The sequence below is a fragment of the Notechis scutatus genome, chromosome 1 (assembly GCF_049901735.1).
Source record: "Notechis scutatus isolate UNSWTSFEM ecotype Mainland chromosome 1, rNotScu1.2, whole genome shotgun sequence".
Classification (NCBI taxonomy): domain Eukaryota; kingdom Metazoa; phylum Chordata; class Lepidosauria; order Squamata; family Elapidae; genus Notechis; species Notechis scutatus.
In genome coordinates, this window is record NC_142009.1 from 29,629,749 (window position 1) to 29,646,207 (window position 16,459).

The 16,459-nt window shown below is 40.8% G+C and overlaps 1 protein-coding gene across 3 annotated transcripts in view; it reads right to left on the minus strand.

Moving 5' to 3' along the window:
• The window catches only part of ADCY3 (adenylate cyclase 3), a 69,739-nt gene extending 63,510 nt beyond the window's left edge, over window positions 1-6,229 (minus strand). The window contains exons 1-3 of one of the 3 annotated variants that reach the window (XM_087960187.1): window positions 5,629-6,229; window positions 4,963-5,462; window positions 4,043-4,164 (exon numbers count right to left, since the gene is read on the minus strand). Coding sequence is in view for 2 of the 3 variants with exons in the window: in XM_026671515.2 (XP_026527300.1) it covers window positions 3,290-3,973 (684 nt within the window). In the remaining variant the exon portion in view is untranslated. Of the gene's footprint in view, window positions 1-3,289; window positions 4,165-4,962 lie in introns of all 3 variants that reach the window. The other 2 variants (XM_026671515.2, XM_026671514.2) reach the window with 2 other exon arrangements.
• Window positions 6,230-16,459: the final 10,230 nt, after the last annotated feature.

Genomic DNA, 16,459 nt, shown 5'->3' on the forward strand with positions numbered 1-16,459 from the left:
TGTCCTCTCCTTGGCAACAGCATCCCACCAGAGAAGAACGGCATCCTCTCTTCTAGGATTCTGGAAAGCTCTGGAAACCTGGAGCTGATGTATTATTGTTTGCGTAGAGCCTAGAACCAATTTTTGTTGTCTGTAAGATTATTTTAGTCTGGGCTATCAATTTGGCTTAATATTTTGCTCTATTTTTAATGATTGTTCTAGTTTAGTACACTGCCCAGAGTCTATTGGAGTTCATTGGTTACTAAATTCAAACAAAATATAAACAAAGTATAATCCCCTTTTACAGTCACTTTGGGACTAACATATAAACTTCCTGTAGCAGACCCAGAATTTCAGCAAACCTGGAACATGGATCCTTTTAGTATGTCCAATGACAGAGTTTTGTAAATATGTGCGTATGTACATTTTGTTCATCTGGGGCACCACAGAATGCAAAATATTGTTCGAGGAATTAAATATGCACAAGCCTGTCTTTTACAGGTATCATCAAAAGGGTCCATTTACTTTCTAAGATTTCATTTTTTTATTATGTCAATTTTATAAGATTGTTCTTTCGCAATATAGCTCCATCACAACCTCCCAAGACAGGTGCTCCTGTCTAGCTGAGCTTTTAACACAGGGGTGCTAAACTTGCATCGTAATGTCATCACGTGATATATCGCAACTTCCCCACCCCCGTTCGCTAAACCAGGGGTGGCCATGACCAGTGCGTGACGCATCTGGCCTGTGGGCCACAAGTTTGACACCCTAACAGAACCCTGAACCCTACCACAAATCTACTAATCGGTCATTCACGCTTGCTAGCTGATTTACTAACAACTCATAATCAGCCTTTCTCAACTTCAAATGTGTTGGATCACATGCCTTAATTTCCACCAGGACCTACTGGCCGGAGGTTTGGGGAATTGTGGCTCATTGCAATTGAGAGGACTTCAAATTGATTATCACTCTTGATGCAGCAATACTATATAGCAAGTTCTATTTTCATGGCCACTTGCATGCCTTCATATTCCGTTTCCAACTTCTGGATGTGAAATCTTTACATGAGCATGTAATTTTCAGATTGCAAGTCCCAGAAACTTAAGTCATTTAGACATGCCACTTAACATGAGGAGAACTGTAATCAGAAAGCTCAGATTTCAAATTAGGAAATTTCAGATTCAGATTAGGAGATTTCAGATTCCTAGGGTCTGATTTGGAGCACATACAGCAAGGCTCTCACCGACTTTCAAAATATCAGCATGCCAAGCAACTGCAGTTGAGCCAGACCTAACAAAAGCAAGCGAACCAAATAAGGATTGATCTCATGTACCATGCTAAAACATGGTTGATTTGGTCAATAAGTCAGTAGCATGCCATGCTATGCCATAAACCATGATTTAGAAATCACAGTGAATGTATTCATATGGGCACTTAAGTCAACTGCACTGTGTGAGACCAATGTAGAAACACCAGAGAAAACGGGATATGGGAGGAAAATTTCTCTACCAAGAATTCATTCCATCCCAAGATAAGTCATAGAAAAATCAGCTGACCATACACCTAAATCCAACATTTGCTTTTACTTATATAAGATGATTCACAGCTCATTTAACTGGATTACAAGCAAGGCCAACTCTATTTCAGAAAGCCTTTGTATATGTTGGATCTCTTCTCTCTTCCTTCCCCCATCCCCCTTTCTCTTCCTAGCTACTGCCTCTATCTGCTTCTCTTACTTAAGATCTTAGCTACCAACTGGTTCCCCACCCACTACCTCAGTAAAAAAAAACTCTGCAGGAAGAAAGTACTTACAGTAAAGAGTCTAATCAGTGTTTGGTTTCACTCTACTTCTTCTTAACATTATCTTAGATTACAGCATTATGGCCAATATCAAAACTGAGTATTGTATTTAGAGTACGTTAAGACACTGATAAACTGGAGTGGAGTGGAAATAAGATCAGTTCAGCTTCACTGAAAATTGTGGCTGCCCACAGAGTCACATAATTTATCTAAGCATGACAATCTCTGATGACAAACGTGACTGGTAGCACTCTCTTTAGGAAGATTACTCTTACAAGAGAAGGTTTCTGCTTTTCCTCAAATGAAATCAACTTTAAATTATCTGTAGCATTCTCTATGGAGATTCTCAATCATTCAGGCCATGGTTGTCCCAAAGGTGCTTTTCCATAAAGGTAACTGGACTTTCTTGAGTTTTTTTCCGGAAATGTTTCGCTTCTCATCCAAGAAGCTTTTTCAGTTCAACTGGAGTATTTGTCGCATTACACAATAATACCATTTACAGGCTTGTTCTGTTTTGGCACCCTGCCCCACCAAATAAAATTCAAACTCAAATGCTTTTTGGATTTCAATGTTTGAAACATTTCAAATGCATATTCTCTTTAAAAAAAATTAAATTATTAAAGATAGATCTGTATGACAAGCTTCATTTTGGACTTGATAACTGGATTTTCTCTCTCTGCCACAAACTCTACGGTATTTTTTAGCAACAGTGTGGCAAGAAGAAACTAAGTATTATTATATCTGGTGGAATAGGAAGAAGGGGCCAGTTAGTCATGTAGAGCAGGGATCCCCACCCCCGGTCCGTGGATTGGCACCAGTCCACCAGCATGCCAGCAACCAGTCCGTGCAAACAAGAAAAGCCCCATCCGCGGGATGCAGACAGCATGCAAAACCACGCCCCCTCCAGTCCGTGAAAAACCTTTCTCCATAGAACCGGTCCCTGGTGCAGCATAGCAACAGCCTACACAGCAGTGCCAATGAACAGTGTTCAAAGTCATGAGATCTTGAAACCCATGGTACCATTTGCTTGTTTTCTGAAATGATGGCTGAGATTCTAGAAATTCAAATGATATAAAGCACGTTAGGCTTGGAATTCCACATATGTGAACTAGTTCTATGGAGTCATTTTACCTGCAACACTAATCTGCCCCCACAAACTCACTAATCCTTCATCCAAAATCAAAAGATCCCATTTTCTCCTTCCTTTCCATTAACTTCCTTTCCATTAGGCCACAAAAGTTTTGGAAGTGGTTCCCCAAAGAATTCCAAAAATTATTACCATCTTGCAATTTTTAGCATGACTGCAATTGTATTTCAGTTATAATAAATATATAACCGGAAAGTAACCAATTGAAATTGTCATGAAATGTCAGCATCAAACTAAATTAATGGCTCCCATCAATCTGCTCAATAGCCAAGGGAAGCTTTCAGCCTAGAAGAAAACATGCACCTTTGTACTCATTCACAGGCTTCCTTTTTTTTTTTTTTTTTACCAACACATCATTTTTACCTGCCACAGCAAGGCGATTCCATAGATGGACTCCAGCTGCTGCTGATTCTGCTGTGCAATGGTGACTCCTAACACAAGTGTGTGGATGCCACAAGAAATGGCTGAGATAAGAACAATGGGCATGAGATGCAAGGGCAGGGTGATGAAGAAGGAGAAGATAAAAAAGGCCTGCCATCCAACTGTGTCACTGGCCTCATGGTAGCAGGCAAAATTCAAACCCAAGTAGCAGAATATCTGAGCAGCTATCAGTATCCACAGAATGTATGGCATGAATTTCCGGGTGACACGATCAGGCAGGAGTTGATACTTGCATAGGATAAAGAGGAGAATCTGGGCAGCCAGGCCCACTGATGCTGCCACAGTAGGTGCCAGCTTCTCTGAAGTGTACACCACTGTGCACATGATGATAACGTAGCAATCAAAGAGGGCTGCAAAGACCACCAGGACCAGCAAAGTCTCATGGCGCTGCCTCCGGAAGTAGGTCTGGTAGAGGTTCTCCAGGGACTCAGGGGCAAACGTGAGTCGCATAAAACGGGGCAGACATAGGCAAGAACCCGAGTTCCTCACCGTCACCTCATGGGTCCGGCCGACCCCATGCTCAGGGTCAGAAGGCAAGCTGACTGAATAGTCTGCAGAATACTCTGCCGAGTATTCAGGCTCAGAGAATGCCCTGTTCCGAGCCATCCTGCTGGTTTCCACCACCCAATTCTTAGATACTTTGTGAAGAGAATCTGCCTAGAAGCCAAAAGTTACCTCAGCGACAGTTCAGCTCCCAATAACCTGGAAGGCATGGAAGCTTTAGGAGCAGGTATTCAGTGCCTTCTTCCAGTGTCAACTTTCAGGATGTCATCTTCCCAACACATGACAGCTCCTGACTGAGAGAGAAATATATTAGTAGTGGGAGGAAAAGACAGAGTCCCTTCCCTTCAAATCTGGCCTACTATAACATGAGTTGAATTTCTATCAATATCCAAGCTCTAAAAACCAACACCATCAGCTGTCACTACCATTTCCCTTTGACACCCAAATGAATTTTGTACTAAGAATACATTAAAAATTAACATTTTGCAAACACAAGTGACTATAATATATGACTAAGTTTCAGAAGCATTTTATTAAAAAGCTTAGTCAGTCTAGTTTTTATAATTTCAGACATCAAAGCAACTGGCTTCTAAAAATGTAAGGAAGATAAAGCAAAGTTACTTTTCCAATCAATCATTATATATTTGCTTCTTTTACTTTTTCTAGCTTCTGTTTCATGCCCATGCCCCTAATAGTCACGTTCACAGTCTTTCATCTGGATTAAAAAAACTCAATGGCTATATTCACATTATTCTACAGGCAGTGCTCAAACAAACTATATTATCATGCCCTGATTTTGCAGCATACTGAACCAGTGACCCAATCTGATTTAAACCTTGTCTAGGTAAATTCACTCAATAAATATAGAAACAGGAAATTTTGGGGCAAATATTGGATTCATTCCCTCCTGCTAATTTACAGCAATCATCCAAATCTGGTCAGAAAAGGGTCCTGAATCCATAAGGTAGAAAGAATGGAAGTAAGTTGGCCACTCTGCCTGCGCCCTCCCACAATCTTCCTCAGTTCTTCCATCAGGTCCAGTATCTCCCTGCTCAGTTTCATATTCACAGAAAATTGCTCTCCCTTCTTACCAGTTTCCTCAGTAGTGTCTGCGAAAGTAGGTTGGTTAAAATCTTTGGATCAGGCCCCATTGAAACATCTAAGCTTGTGTGTATATTCAGCTTCCTCCCACACAGAGAAGGAGTGACAAAGGTGGGAATCAAGTCTGCCAAAGGACTCTTCTTACGGCCTCTTCCTGGCTACCACTTTGAGATGGAGAGCTTGATAAAGGGGAAAATGAAGCCTCTTCAGCAGCAACCCAGCCCAAATAAAGCCACCATCTTTTCAGAAGAAAACCCACTTTCTTTCCACCAGAGAAGTCCAGTTCAGCTATGCCCCTTCCTCAGTCTTCTCTATTCATCCATGTCACATCGAGCCTCTGGATTCATCTGTACCTCAGGTTTGGGACCTGAGATCTAGAATCAGCTTTCTCTTTCTTGCTCCCCCCCCCCAAGGTGTGCGGTTGGTTATTTCTGTCACTCTGGACGACCCACGTGCTTGCTGCTGTGCCTGCGAGGGTGTGCGTGTGTCCCTGCACAAAAGGGAGAGATTTATTTATTTTTTTTAAAAAAGGTCTCCTCCCTGAGCTGCAGGCAAAGAAAAAGGAGGAGCAAAGCAAGGCCTCTTCGCGAACGATGAAGGAGACCGAGGGTGGCGGTGGTGGGAAGAACTCAAAAAAGTGCCAAACAAACACCCACACGTGTCAAAACGCCGAGCTACTGAGGGCTGGGAGTTGGCTTCCCTCTCGCCTTCCGAAAAACGTCACACGGCACAAGGCAAGACAGAGAATCTTCCAAGGACTGATGATGGATGGTCGGGAATGGCCGGACTTCTGCCCCCAAGAAGCTCCGGAGTGGGAGAAAATTCAAGCCAAGAGGCATCTCTCACGGAATCTCTGCTAACCAGGAACCTGGTGAAAGAGGAAGATGCCTTTTGCTTTCCCGGCGCTCGCAGCCCAAGTGGGGCTGCTGCTCTGGGAACGGCGCCTCTGCCCAAGTTGGCGGTCGCTTCGAGGCTCGCTCTGAGGGCGCCAAAGCGAGGCGGATTGCGCGAGCTCGCCGTCAGACCTCGGCCGGTTCGGTAGCCCTTGGCCAGGCTTCGACGTCGAATCTCCCCGGCCCGCGAAGAAGGATCGCTCCGGGAACCGTGCCGCCTCTCTTCTCCTGCGGCAGCGGCGGCGGCGGCGGCTCACTTCGCAGGCGCAAGCGCCTAGCGCCAAAGAGCAGGCTGCTGAGGCGACAGCCGAGGCAACCCCACCCCTGCCGGCCCGTTTCCTCGGCCTCTCCCACGCTCTGCTCCGGTACTGGAGAGCCTGGGAAAGGAAAACCGGCACAGCTGCCCAAATCCCACCCTTTTTCTCTCGGCCCCTTGGAGAACTAACCCTTTGTGCTCTGGGCCGACAACATCCTGGCAGGAAGGATCCACAGCTCACCTGGGGCCACTCCTGCTTTTTCCCGCCACGCGGTTATTAAGATGCCCAAAGCTCCGCCGTCCTGGTTTCCACTAAACTTTCTAGAATGATACCCTGGACACTTTCGGCAAAGTGCCTTGCCATCGTTTTTTCATGCACTCTCGGTTTGAACCTGAGGGTTTAAAACAGGCCTGGAAAGTTCTAAGAAACGGAAAGACTAGATTCACAGGTTGCTTAACTATAACATCACTTGTCCAGTTTTGATTTTCATCTGTACTGTATTATGAGCCTTGCAGTATATTCAGCCGAAATAGAATACAACAGAATAATAAGAGTTGGAAAGCACCTTGGAGGTCTTTTAGTTCAACCCTCTGCTTCAAGACCCTGCAGACAAATGGTTCTCCTGGAAGCTTTTGAAAGCCTCCAGTGATGGAGCACCCACAACTTCGGAAGGCAAACTATTCCATTGGTTGATTGCTCTCACCCTTAGGAAATTTCTCCTTGGTTGCTTCTCTCCTTGGTTAGTTTCCATTCATTGTTTCTTGTCTTGCCTTTTGGTTCTTTGGAAAATAGTTTAGAACCCCCTCATCTTTATAGGAGCCCCTCAAATATTGGAACAGTGCTGTCATGTCTAAAGATGGGCTCTTAATCAACACAGGGGTTCATTTATGTAACACTACTCACCATGAATTGATTAGAGATGCTTTGTTGTCTAGCAGGAGTCACATGCTATGTTAAGGTAAAACCAAATAAACCATTACACCATGCATGACCTCAATCAATGTGTCTTCACTATGGTTTGTTCAGCCTATAAAATGGGAGCATGAATGACTCATCTGTGAGCAATAAGTATTTTCATAGCCAACTTTTATTATGTTCCTGCAATACAAAGCTAGGAAAAACAGTTTATAGAGCTACTAGAGCCTCTTTGGTCTAGTGGTTAAAGTACCAAGCAAGAAAGTACCTGGGCCATGAGTTCTGGTTCCACCTTAGCCATGAAAGCCGGCTGGGTGGCTTTGGACCAGTCCCTTTTTTTGTCATACCCAGGGGTTTTTTATGGGGAAAAGAGGAGGAAGAAGGAGTATTAAGTATGTTCACCACCTTATTTGTAAAAATAATAAAGGCGGGATATAAATAGAGAGGATGGATGGATGGACAGACGGACGGACGGACAGACAGATGCATAGCTAGATGCATAGATACATAGATACACAGATAGATGCTTTTGAATGTTTATCTCATCAGTCTGATGAGCTTACCAAATAATTTTAAATAAAAGATTCTTCACCATGGCTTAAAGTGAGAAAATTACACTGCAGTACAGTATTAAAATAATCCTTTTATAAATATTCATCTAAATTAATTACCAGAGCTAATATGTGTTTTAACTACATTAGTGGGTGGTTGGATCCATTAAATTAGATACTGCGTGGAAAGTATTTTTGAACTTAAATGCTATTATGCCACTCTCCTCCAACTCAGAAATGGCCATGCAGGCTGAGAATTTGGGAGGTTGGAATCACCAGCATTATGAAGATCCATATATGAAGCAGCCAGCACTTATGTATGTGTTGCTAGTGTTGTGCTTTGGATCACACTGCCTTTATACCAGGAAACCAAGTTATGATTAGTCAAAGGGGGGGGACGGGACTGCACAGTATCACGTGAATCCATTTTGAATTAGGAAATAAAACTTCTGCCCTTGATGAGAAGTTTGTAGTCCTTCCCCCAATAGTTTCATCATAGGCAGATTTAAATTAAGATGTATGGCAGCTGTCCACAAACTAGGGAAGAATGATTATGAAGGTGGAGGATTTGGAAAGTCGAGTAAACAATGCCAGAGTTATGACTTATCTCAATTTGCATCCCTTACCCCACCCCCTGGCCTTGAGAATTAGTCTCCTTCCCCTTTTCTTCCCCTGTCCATCTCTTTATGTACCTTGCCTATTTTAGGCTGTAGCCTAAGGGCAAGGTCTGTGTCTCTTCTAATTGATGTGAGTCATTTGGGGAGTGATCATCTGTCTGAAAAAGCAAATAAAAAATGCAATGAAAACATTAAGGGTTAAATAAATATGAAGGGGAGACACAATTGCTTTCCTTTGATACACGAAAGTTTGCTATCAGAGAATGAAATAGACTTGCTGTCTGTTGCTTTGGAGGGCAACAGGGGACTATTAACGGAGGAAAATAACCGGGAAGCTGATCAGGGATAAAATGAAGGATAAACTCCTTCCCAGTGTTAAGAGGTGTTCAAAAGCAGAACTGCCTCAGGAAATCACCCATTCCTGGATGTTTTTAAGATGTGGGTGTTACAATTATTTAACTCCTTCAAATGAATTGTTTTTTAAATTCATTTCTTAGCTGTATTATATCAAAATAATATAAATCAATGACATTATTAAAGCATGGATTTTAGATGAAATGGGTTTCAACTAATGCTAACTGCTTTTCCCCATAAGAATGGCATCCAAGTCCACCTTGGACTGGTCCATAACTAAAGTACATATATCCAAAACCTAACCCCAATACTTGCAGAATCCAGAAGAGCCATTTAAGCTAAAGCCTGCTCCCCTGGTAGCCATTGCTCAATTGCCCCTTACCACCCACACTATCACATTCTGACCATCTTAATTTCCAAGTGATCTTCAAGGCCATTCCATATAGTGTATGTTGCAATAAACCAATTACAAGTGGCCAAAGTGTGAGTGACCATGAACAGGGCCTCCTGATCCTGAATTTGTGCAAAGGTCTTCCTAGCCATGACTTCCCCCTACTCTTCCGGTAGGAACCAAGTGTTTAGGCAGTTATTCTGGTGAAGAGTGCTATTCCAACCAGAACCAATGATGGAAATCCTCTGATTGGGTGGTTGCAAAATCCAGAGTCACTTGGTCTTGTTAGGGTTGAGCTAAACTCATTCCTCCCCATCCAACCTCCAGACATTGAAAAGCAAGACTGAGGGCATCATTTGGTCAACCGAGGGTAGTGATATATATAGCTAAAGCCTCAGTTGAATTGTGCACTAAAACCACCACCCCGGTACAATCGTGTGTTTCTTTAACCAACCTACTGGTGTCCATCAGGTACCACAGTCAGTCCAAACAAATGGATCCTATTTCCCTACAATGGGGAAGCTGCTGTGGAGATTTTCAGTGAGTTGACTATCCCGCCCATCCAGATCACATCACTATAATATTGCCCTATAAGCACCACAAGATCAAACCAAGGAACAGATACCACATAGGCCTAAAACTTTTTATTAGAACGGCCATATTAAAATTCCAGTGTATCTCCCCCATTCGTGTTTTATCTTCTTGAGCAAAGGTCCCAAACTTGGCAACTTTAAGACTTGTGGACTTCAATTCCCAGAATTCTCCAGCCTGCTATGCTGGCTGGAGAATTCTGGGAGTTGAAGTCCACAAGCCTTAAAGTTGCCAAGTTTGGGGACCCCTGTTCTTGAGCATTAGGGAAATCCCTGCCTGAGAAGTTTTCATGTTTCTCTTCATACAGGCTAAATCCACATTGAACTGTTTGTAGCTTTGGCAATGGATCATCTCACTATGTCAAGGTTGTCCTTTATATTTCCAATATGCCCTTAGATAAAGACCAAATTTAGTATGCGACCATACTGTGTATGTGTTATGTATATTTTTATGTATGTGCATACTTGGTTTACAGCCTTCATATCCTTGAAGGGAGTGGAATTAATTCTTCTATATAGTTTTCCAATAAATATTTGGAAGTTCTTTTCAAGATACTTAATAGTACAAGTAGTCCTTGACTTAAGATCATAATTGAGCCCAAAATTTCTGTTGTTCAGTGCGACATTTGTTGAGTTTTGCTGCATTTTATGACTTGTCTCATTTGTTCAGTGAATCACTGCAATAGATAAATTTAGTAAACTGGTTGTTAAGTGAATCTGGCTTCCCTATTGACTTTGCTTGTCGCAAAAGGTGATCACATGACCTTGGGACACTGCAACAGTCGGTTGCCAAGCATCTGAATTTTGATCACATGATCATGGGGATACTGCAAAGGTTGTAAAATGGTCATAAGTCACTGCTTTCAGTGCCGTTGCAACTTTGAATATCTTTATTGTCATTGCATTCCACGAATACAATGAAATTTGAATGCTACTCCAGCAGTGCCCCAAACACCATGTCACAATCATACTACAGAGTATATAATAATAATAATAATAATAATAATAATAATAATAATAATAATACAACAGAAGAAGAAGAAGAAGAAGAAGAAGAAGAAGAAGAAGAAGAGGAAGAGGAAGAGGAAGAGGAAGAGGAAGAAGAAGAAGAAGAAGAAGAAGAAGAAGAAGAAGAAGAAGAAGAAGAAGAAGAAGAAGAAGAAGAAGAAGAAGAAGAAGAAGACAACTACTGAATCACAAATGCACTGTTCCATTCAAGACAATTACTGCCTTGGAAAAAAAGCTGTTTCTCAATCTATGAGTCCTCATTTTAAGACACCTATAACGCCTCCCTGATGGTAACAGTTCGAAATATGAACGTCCAAGATGAGAATGGTCTGTGGAGATTTTTAGTGTTTTCGAGAGGAGTCTGGTCTTCACAATCTCTTCCAAAGAAGAAAGAGAGCAACCAATGATTTTTTGTGCTGTGTTTATCATCCTTTAGGTATGACTAGGTATCAGATTCCTATGTACCTTAATTCTACTTTCTATATTTAAGGGTGAAAGAACAACTCTGTAATGAAAGTCATACTGGCAGCAACTAGATAAGAAATACTAACACATTGGAAAAGCTGCTTGGGTCATTCAACAGATAAGTGGTTTGGGAGATTATGGAAATAGCTTTGGCTGAGAATATTAATGCAAATGGACTTTCCTAAGGAAATACCTTGCTTTGGCCTCACTGATACATGCTTCCTTTTCATCATACATGTTAATTCGAATAATCAAATCAGTTTTTTGAATAACTACCGCTAATTGCCCTTGGGCATCATTCTAGCAAAGGACCACACAACTGATATAATAAATTTCACCCAATGAGCGGTTGGTATGAACATATTAGATATTAATGTTTAGCGTTAATAAATTACTTTTTTAAAAAGTTGCATTTCACTACTGTGGGTATGTAGAAATTTGAAGTCAAATAAAGGATTAAAAACAAAGTGTTGTACATTTTGTATTCTATAACTATTTCATATCATTTTGTCCTTATAGTTTATTCCAGTTAACATGCACAGTAAAAATACAGATATTCCTCAACTTATGACCACAATTGAACCCAAACTTTCTGTTAAGTGAGACATTTGTTAAGTGAGGTTTGCTCCATTTTACAACCTTCCTTGCCACAGTTGTTAAGTGAATCACTGCAGTTGAAAAGTTAGTAACAGTTGTTAAGTGAATCTGGCTTCCGTTGACTTTGCTTGTCAGAAGGTTGGAAAAGGTGATCACATGACCCTGAGACACAGCAACGGTCATAAGTATGAACCAATTGCTAAGCACCTGAATTTTGATCACCTGATGATGATGCTGTAACGTTCGTAACTGTGAAAAAATGGTCACAAGCCACTTTCTTCAGTGCCATTGTAACTTTGAGTGGTCATTAAATGAACTGTTGTAAGTCAAGGACTATCAAATCATGTAAGGAGTTAACTCCGTGTAACTCCTTACATGATGTGTGCAACGCTCTAATAGTTCTCTTTTGAAAACCCACATGTATTATTTGCTTTCATTTTTCTCTCAATATAACCAGTGTTGGATTATTGTCTGCATTACAAATCAATTTATGAGATACAGGCTGTGGGATATAGCTGAGCAGAAAGGCTATATTATTATGTCATCCATTTTGAAAAATTGAATCACTTTAAATACCTGTAGTGACATGGCAGAGCTTGAATGCTCTGAGGCTATACACTTAGCTCCATTTCCTACCTTGACATAGTTGCTTGATAATTACAGCTGTCATATCCGGTCTTTATTTTTATTTATTTTAAACATTTATATAGCCGCCCGCCTTGTAAGTATCACTGGGCAGCTCCCAATCAAAAATTAAAACATAAAAACCATTATTAAAACTATAAAAAAAAAACAAATGCATTAAAAACAAGTCAAAGTGCCATGTCGAGGTTACAATTTGTTTGTTTGTTTATAAAATTTATTGGCTGTCCATTTCACCATGGGGAAACTCTGGCAGCTTGTGCACTCACCTTATCTTATTCCAGGGCTTGGCAAAAAGCCAGGTCTTCAGTACTTTACAGAAAACTAAAACTGTGGAGGCCTGCTAAACTCGAGGGGGAAGAGTGTTCCACAGGGTAGGGACTGCCACTGAAAAGGAAATGTTTCCTAGCTCCTGTAAAATGACTATGTTTAAGGACAGATCTCTAGGAAAACGTGGTCCCATAGATTTTTTAGAGGGGAATTCATTTGGGCGGAGGTGGGAAGGGGCAGGGCAGGGAGGCAGGCAGGCAGGAAGAAAAGAAGGAAGGAAATTGCCAGAATACTTCCCAAATTTATAGTTCTGAGTGTATGGCAATTGTATAGATTTGAAAGTGGTTTTTACAATTTCTGCTTGAAGTAGTTTTCTATAGCCATGTCAAACTGAGGTCTAAGGAAACAAAATCACAAATAAATTACATTAGCCATTTCCACTTCCACTCTTACAGCTTGAGTTACCACTTGGTAAGATGGGACAGCCAATAAATTTTACAAACAAATAAATATGAATCATGAAATTGCTGTGCAGTTTTTGTGGTATGGTAACCTAAGCCTTATTATTCTACTTGTTTCAAGTGAAACAATAAAAAATGATGTGTGCCAGAAGTTTAATCATAGATGGCAAAATGAAATGACATGCATCGTATTATATTGTTTCACTTGAAACAAGTGGAGTAATGAGTTGAAATATGGTAAATCTTAAAGCTGTCAACAAATATAGCACAAAATGAAAGCTATTTTGAAAATGTCTGTTTTCGCAAGAAGAGTAATGCTTTGCTGAGAATGCTGTTTCTAGAAATAGGTATCTATGCTTCCGACTATAGCAGCACCCAGTGGTCACTGCAGTATATTTGATATAGCTTTTTCCACTTAGAAAATGCTTTCTTTAGTGGTTGCACTTCATAAAGCATTTCAGCACGAAGACAAATTTCCCCCCTTTATTGGATAAACTGATTACTGGATGTCCTTCATTAATACAGGTGTGTGTGTTGCTCTCAGATTTCTTGGCTTTCGGGGAGTGGGGGAGGAATGATCCTGACATTTGGTGTAAAAACAAAAAAATCCAGATCTGGAAAATGAATAGCCATGGTAGACTGAATTGCACAGCTACCATGCTGTTGACTTTTCAGCCAAGCGTGGATTTAATTACAAAATGCAGATGCAAGTCAGGTTTTCCTTTAAGGAAACCCCAAGCTCAAAAATAATGTTCATAAAATAACTGTAAAGGCGGGTAGATAGTTTTAAGTTAGCACTCATCCAAACTAATGCATTTGCCACAGTTCTACTGGGCAGAAAGGCATACAAGGGTCTCAGTCCCAGTTAAATATTTTAAAAATGAACAACTGACACTGTAGATTTGATACAGAGATTTTGAACACATAAGGCCTTTGATATAACAGCAACCAGGAGTGGACATTTCAGCATTTTCTGTTAAGAATCATCTATGCCTACAGGCATTTTATTTAAGTGATAACCTGCCAAATAATGCAGCGCATTCAAATTCACGTACTCCTGCAGAAAGTCTAGGAGTCTGAACAGCAGAAAATATATTGGGAAAAAAATCCTTGCTATTACATAACTGAAGCTTAACTACCTTCTGTTACATTAGTTCCGTTTTTTCAGAAGCAAAGGCTGCACTAGAAGGCAATGTTTGGCAGAGTCTGTGTGTTTTAAATAAATACTGCAATTAAAGGAGGCATGCCCAAGGGACAACAACTTTGGCAAAATGTTGTCTTCCATGTGCCTTGCTGATTGTGTCCCCACCATTACAAATTACAACAGGCTATTGTCCAGACAAATATTCAGGACAGGACAGGATCTGAGCAATCTGTTACCTTTCCAATATTTGATCTTCTGATCTATAAGTATTGCTCTCTGCTTTAGTTAAGATGGCATTTTGCTACCTTAGAGATTTTGCTACTTTTGTAATAGAGATTACCAAGAACTCTGTTACAAATAACTTCCAATGGTATTTGTCTTGAAAGTGAGTTTTCTTCAAAGGCTTTGAGCTATTCACACACAAACACATCCACCAAATTATGTAATCTGAAAATTAATGTAAAGGATGGGGCCTATTTTAAAACAGAGTTAATGCAATATAATTACATTAGCAGCAATTTTACAAATGGCTAATTGTACAATAATGTACTATTTTAACCCTTTTGGGGTACTCCCTTTCCATTTGGCATAAGAGCACAAGTACATGAGGAACGGAGATTAATCTCCTTATGCTGCGTCACCTGTAAAATCATGGAATCAATTATTAACCAATCCATTATCCTCCACTTAGAGACAAACAACCTACTCTCTAATAAACAATTTGGTTTCAGAAAAAAACTATCCTGCAATCTGCAACTCTTACACTGCAAAAACATATGGACTACACAACTCGATGAGGGCAAAGCAATAGACGCAATCTACATAGACTTCTGTAAAGCCTTTGATTCAGTGGTACATGACAAACTACTCCTAAAACTAAAATCTTATGGTATCTCTGGACACCTGCATAACTGGATAGAAGCATTCCTGTCAAACAGACAACAAATGGTCAAAATCGGGAGTGTCCTATCAAATTCTGTACCTGTCAACAGTGGTGTCCCCCAAGGCAGTGTTCTAGGACCAACTCTTTTCATACTCTACTACATAAATGACCTCTGTGATCATATCAAGAGCAACTGCATTCTCTTCGCTGATGATGTAAAGCTATTCAACACCACAGACAATACTGCTACCCTTCAAAAAGACCATGACTATGTATCAGAATGGTCAATCAAATGGCAACTTCAAATCTCAACAAATAAATGCTGTCTTACATATTGGCAGAAAAAAAATAAGAAAAAATACAAGCTGAATAGCTAAGAACTTGTTGATGATCCAAACTCTGTCAAGGACCTTGGAGTACTAATCTCTAATGATCCAAGTGGTAGAGCCCACTGTAACTACATAGCCAAAAAGGCATTAAGAGTTGTTAACCTAATCCTATGTAGCTTTTTCTCTGGTAATATCACACTACTAACTAGAGCAGCGGTCGCCAACCGGTGGGCCATGGCCCACTGGTAAGCCGTGAGAAATCTCACCCCCAGAGCACCCCCACAAAGCAATTAATCCAGGCTGTGCAGAAACACAAGGCTGTGCCGCCCACATGGCCCACGGGAACCCTCCCCGCCCACTCACTCCTTACCTGGTAAACTTGCCTGCTAAATTGCTATTTTTCCTTTTCCAACCATCATCTGTTCTGCTGTGCCAGGAGATTTATATTAGCTAGGAAGCAGAAAATGGTTGGATTTCTAGCTTTCTAGCTAGTCTTTAGATCTTCGGCTCAGCACAGCCGAACTTCCCTTAGGACTGAAGGTTTGCTTACAAGCAAAATCAGTGCAGACTCATGGCAAGCAAATTTGAGAGACTGAGCTAGCTGATGGCAGATAGATAGATCACTGAATGATTCTGTGAGCAACTCAATCTGCCTGCTTTGCCTGATTTTGGGTAAAAGTTGCTCTTTTTAAAAATAAAAAATTCAATATTTACATGCATGGTGTGTTGTGAGTTAATTTTGTGAGTTTGCTTGCTAGCAAGAGTTTGCTTGCAAGCAAATTTTGGTTATTTAGTTGTTTTGGGGTTTGGGGAAGACAAATATGTGACAGACTGAGCTAGCCAATGGCAGACAGATAGATCCCTGAATGAATCTATTATTCTGTGAGCAACTCAATTTGCCTGCTTTGCCTGATTTTGGGTAAAAGTTGCTCTTTTTTAAATAAAAAAAAATTCAATATTTATATAAATATTTATAATATTTACATACAAGCCATGCCCAGCCAGTTACATGACTACCAAGCCACACCCACAAATTAGGCCATGTCCACAGAACCGGTTAGTGGTCCCTAGGATCTAAAATTATGAGTTTGGTGGTCCCTGTGGTCCAAAAGGTTGGCGA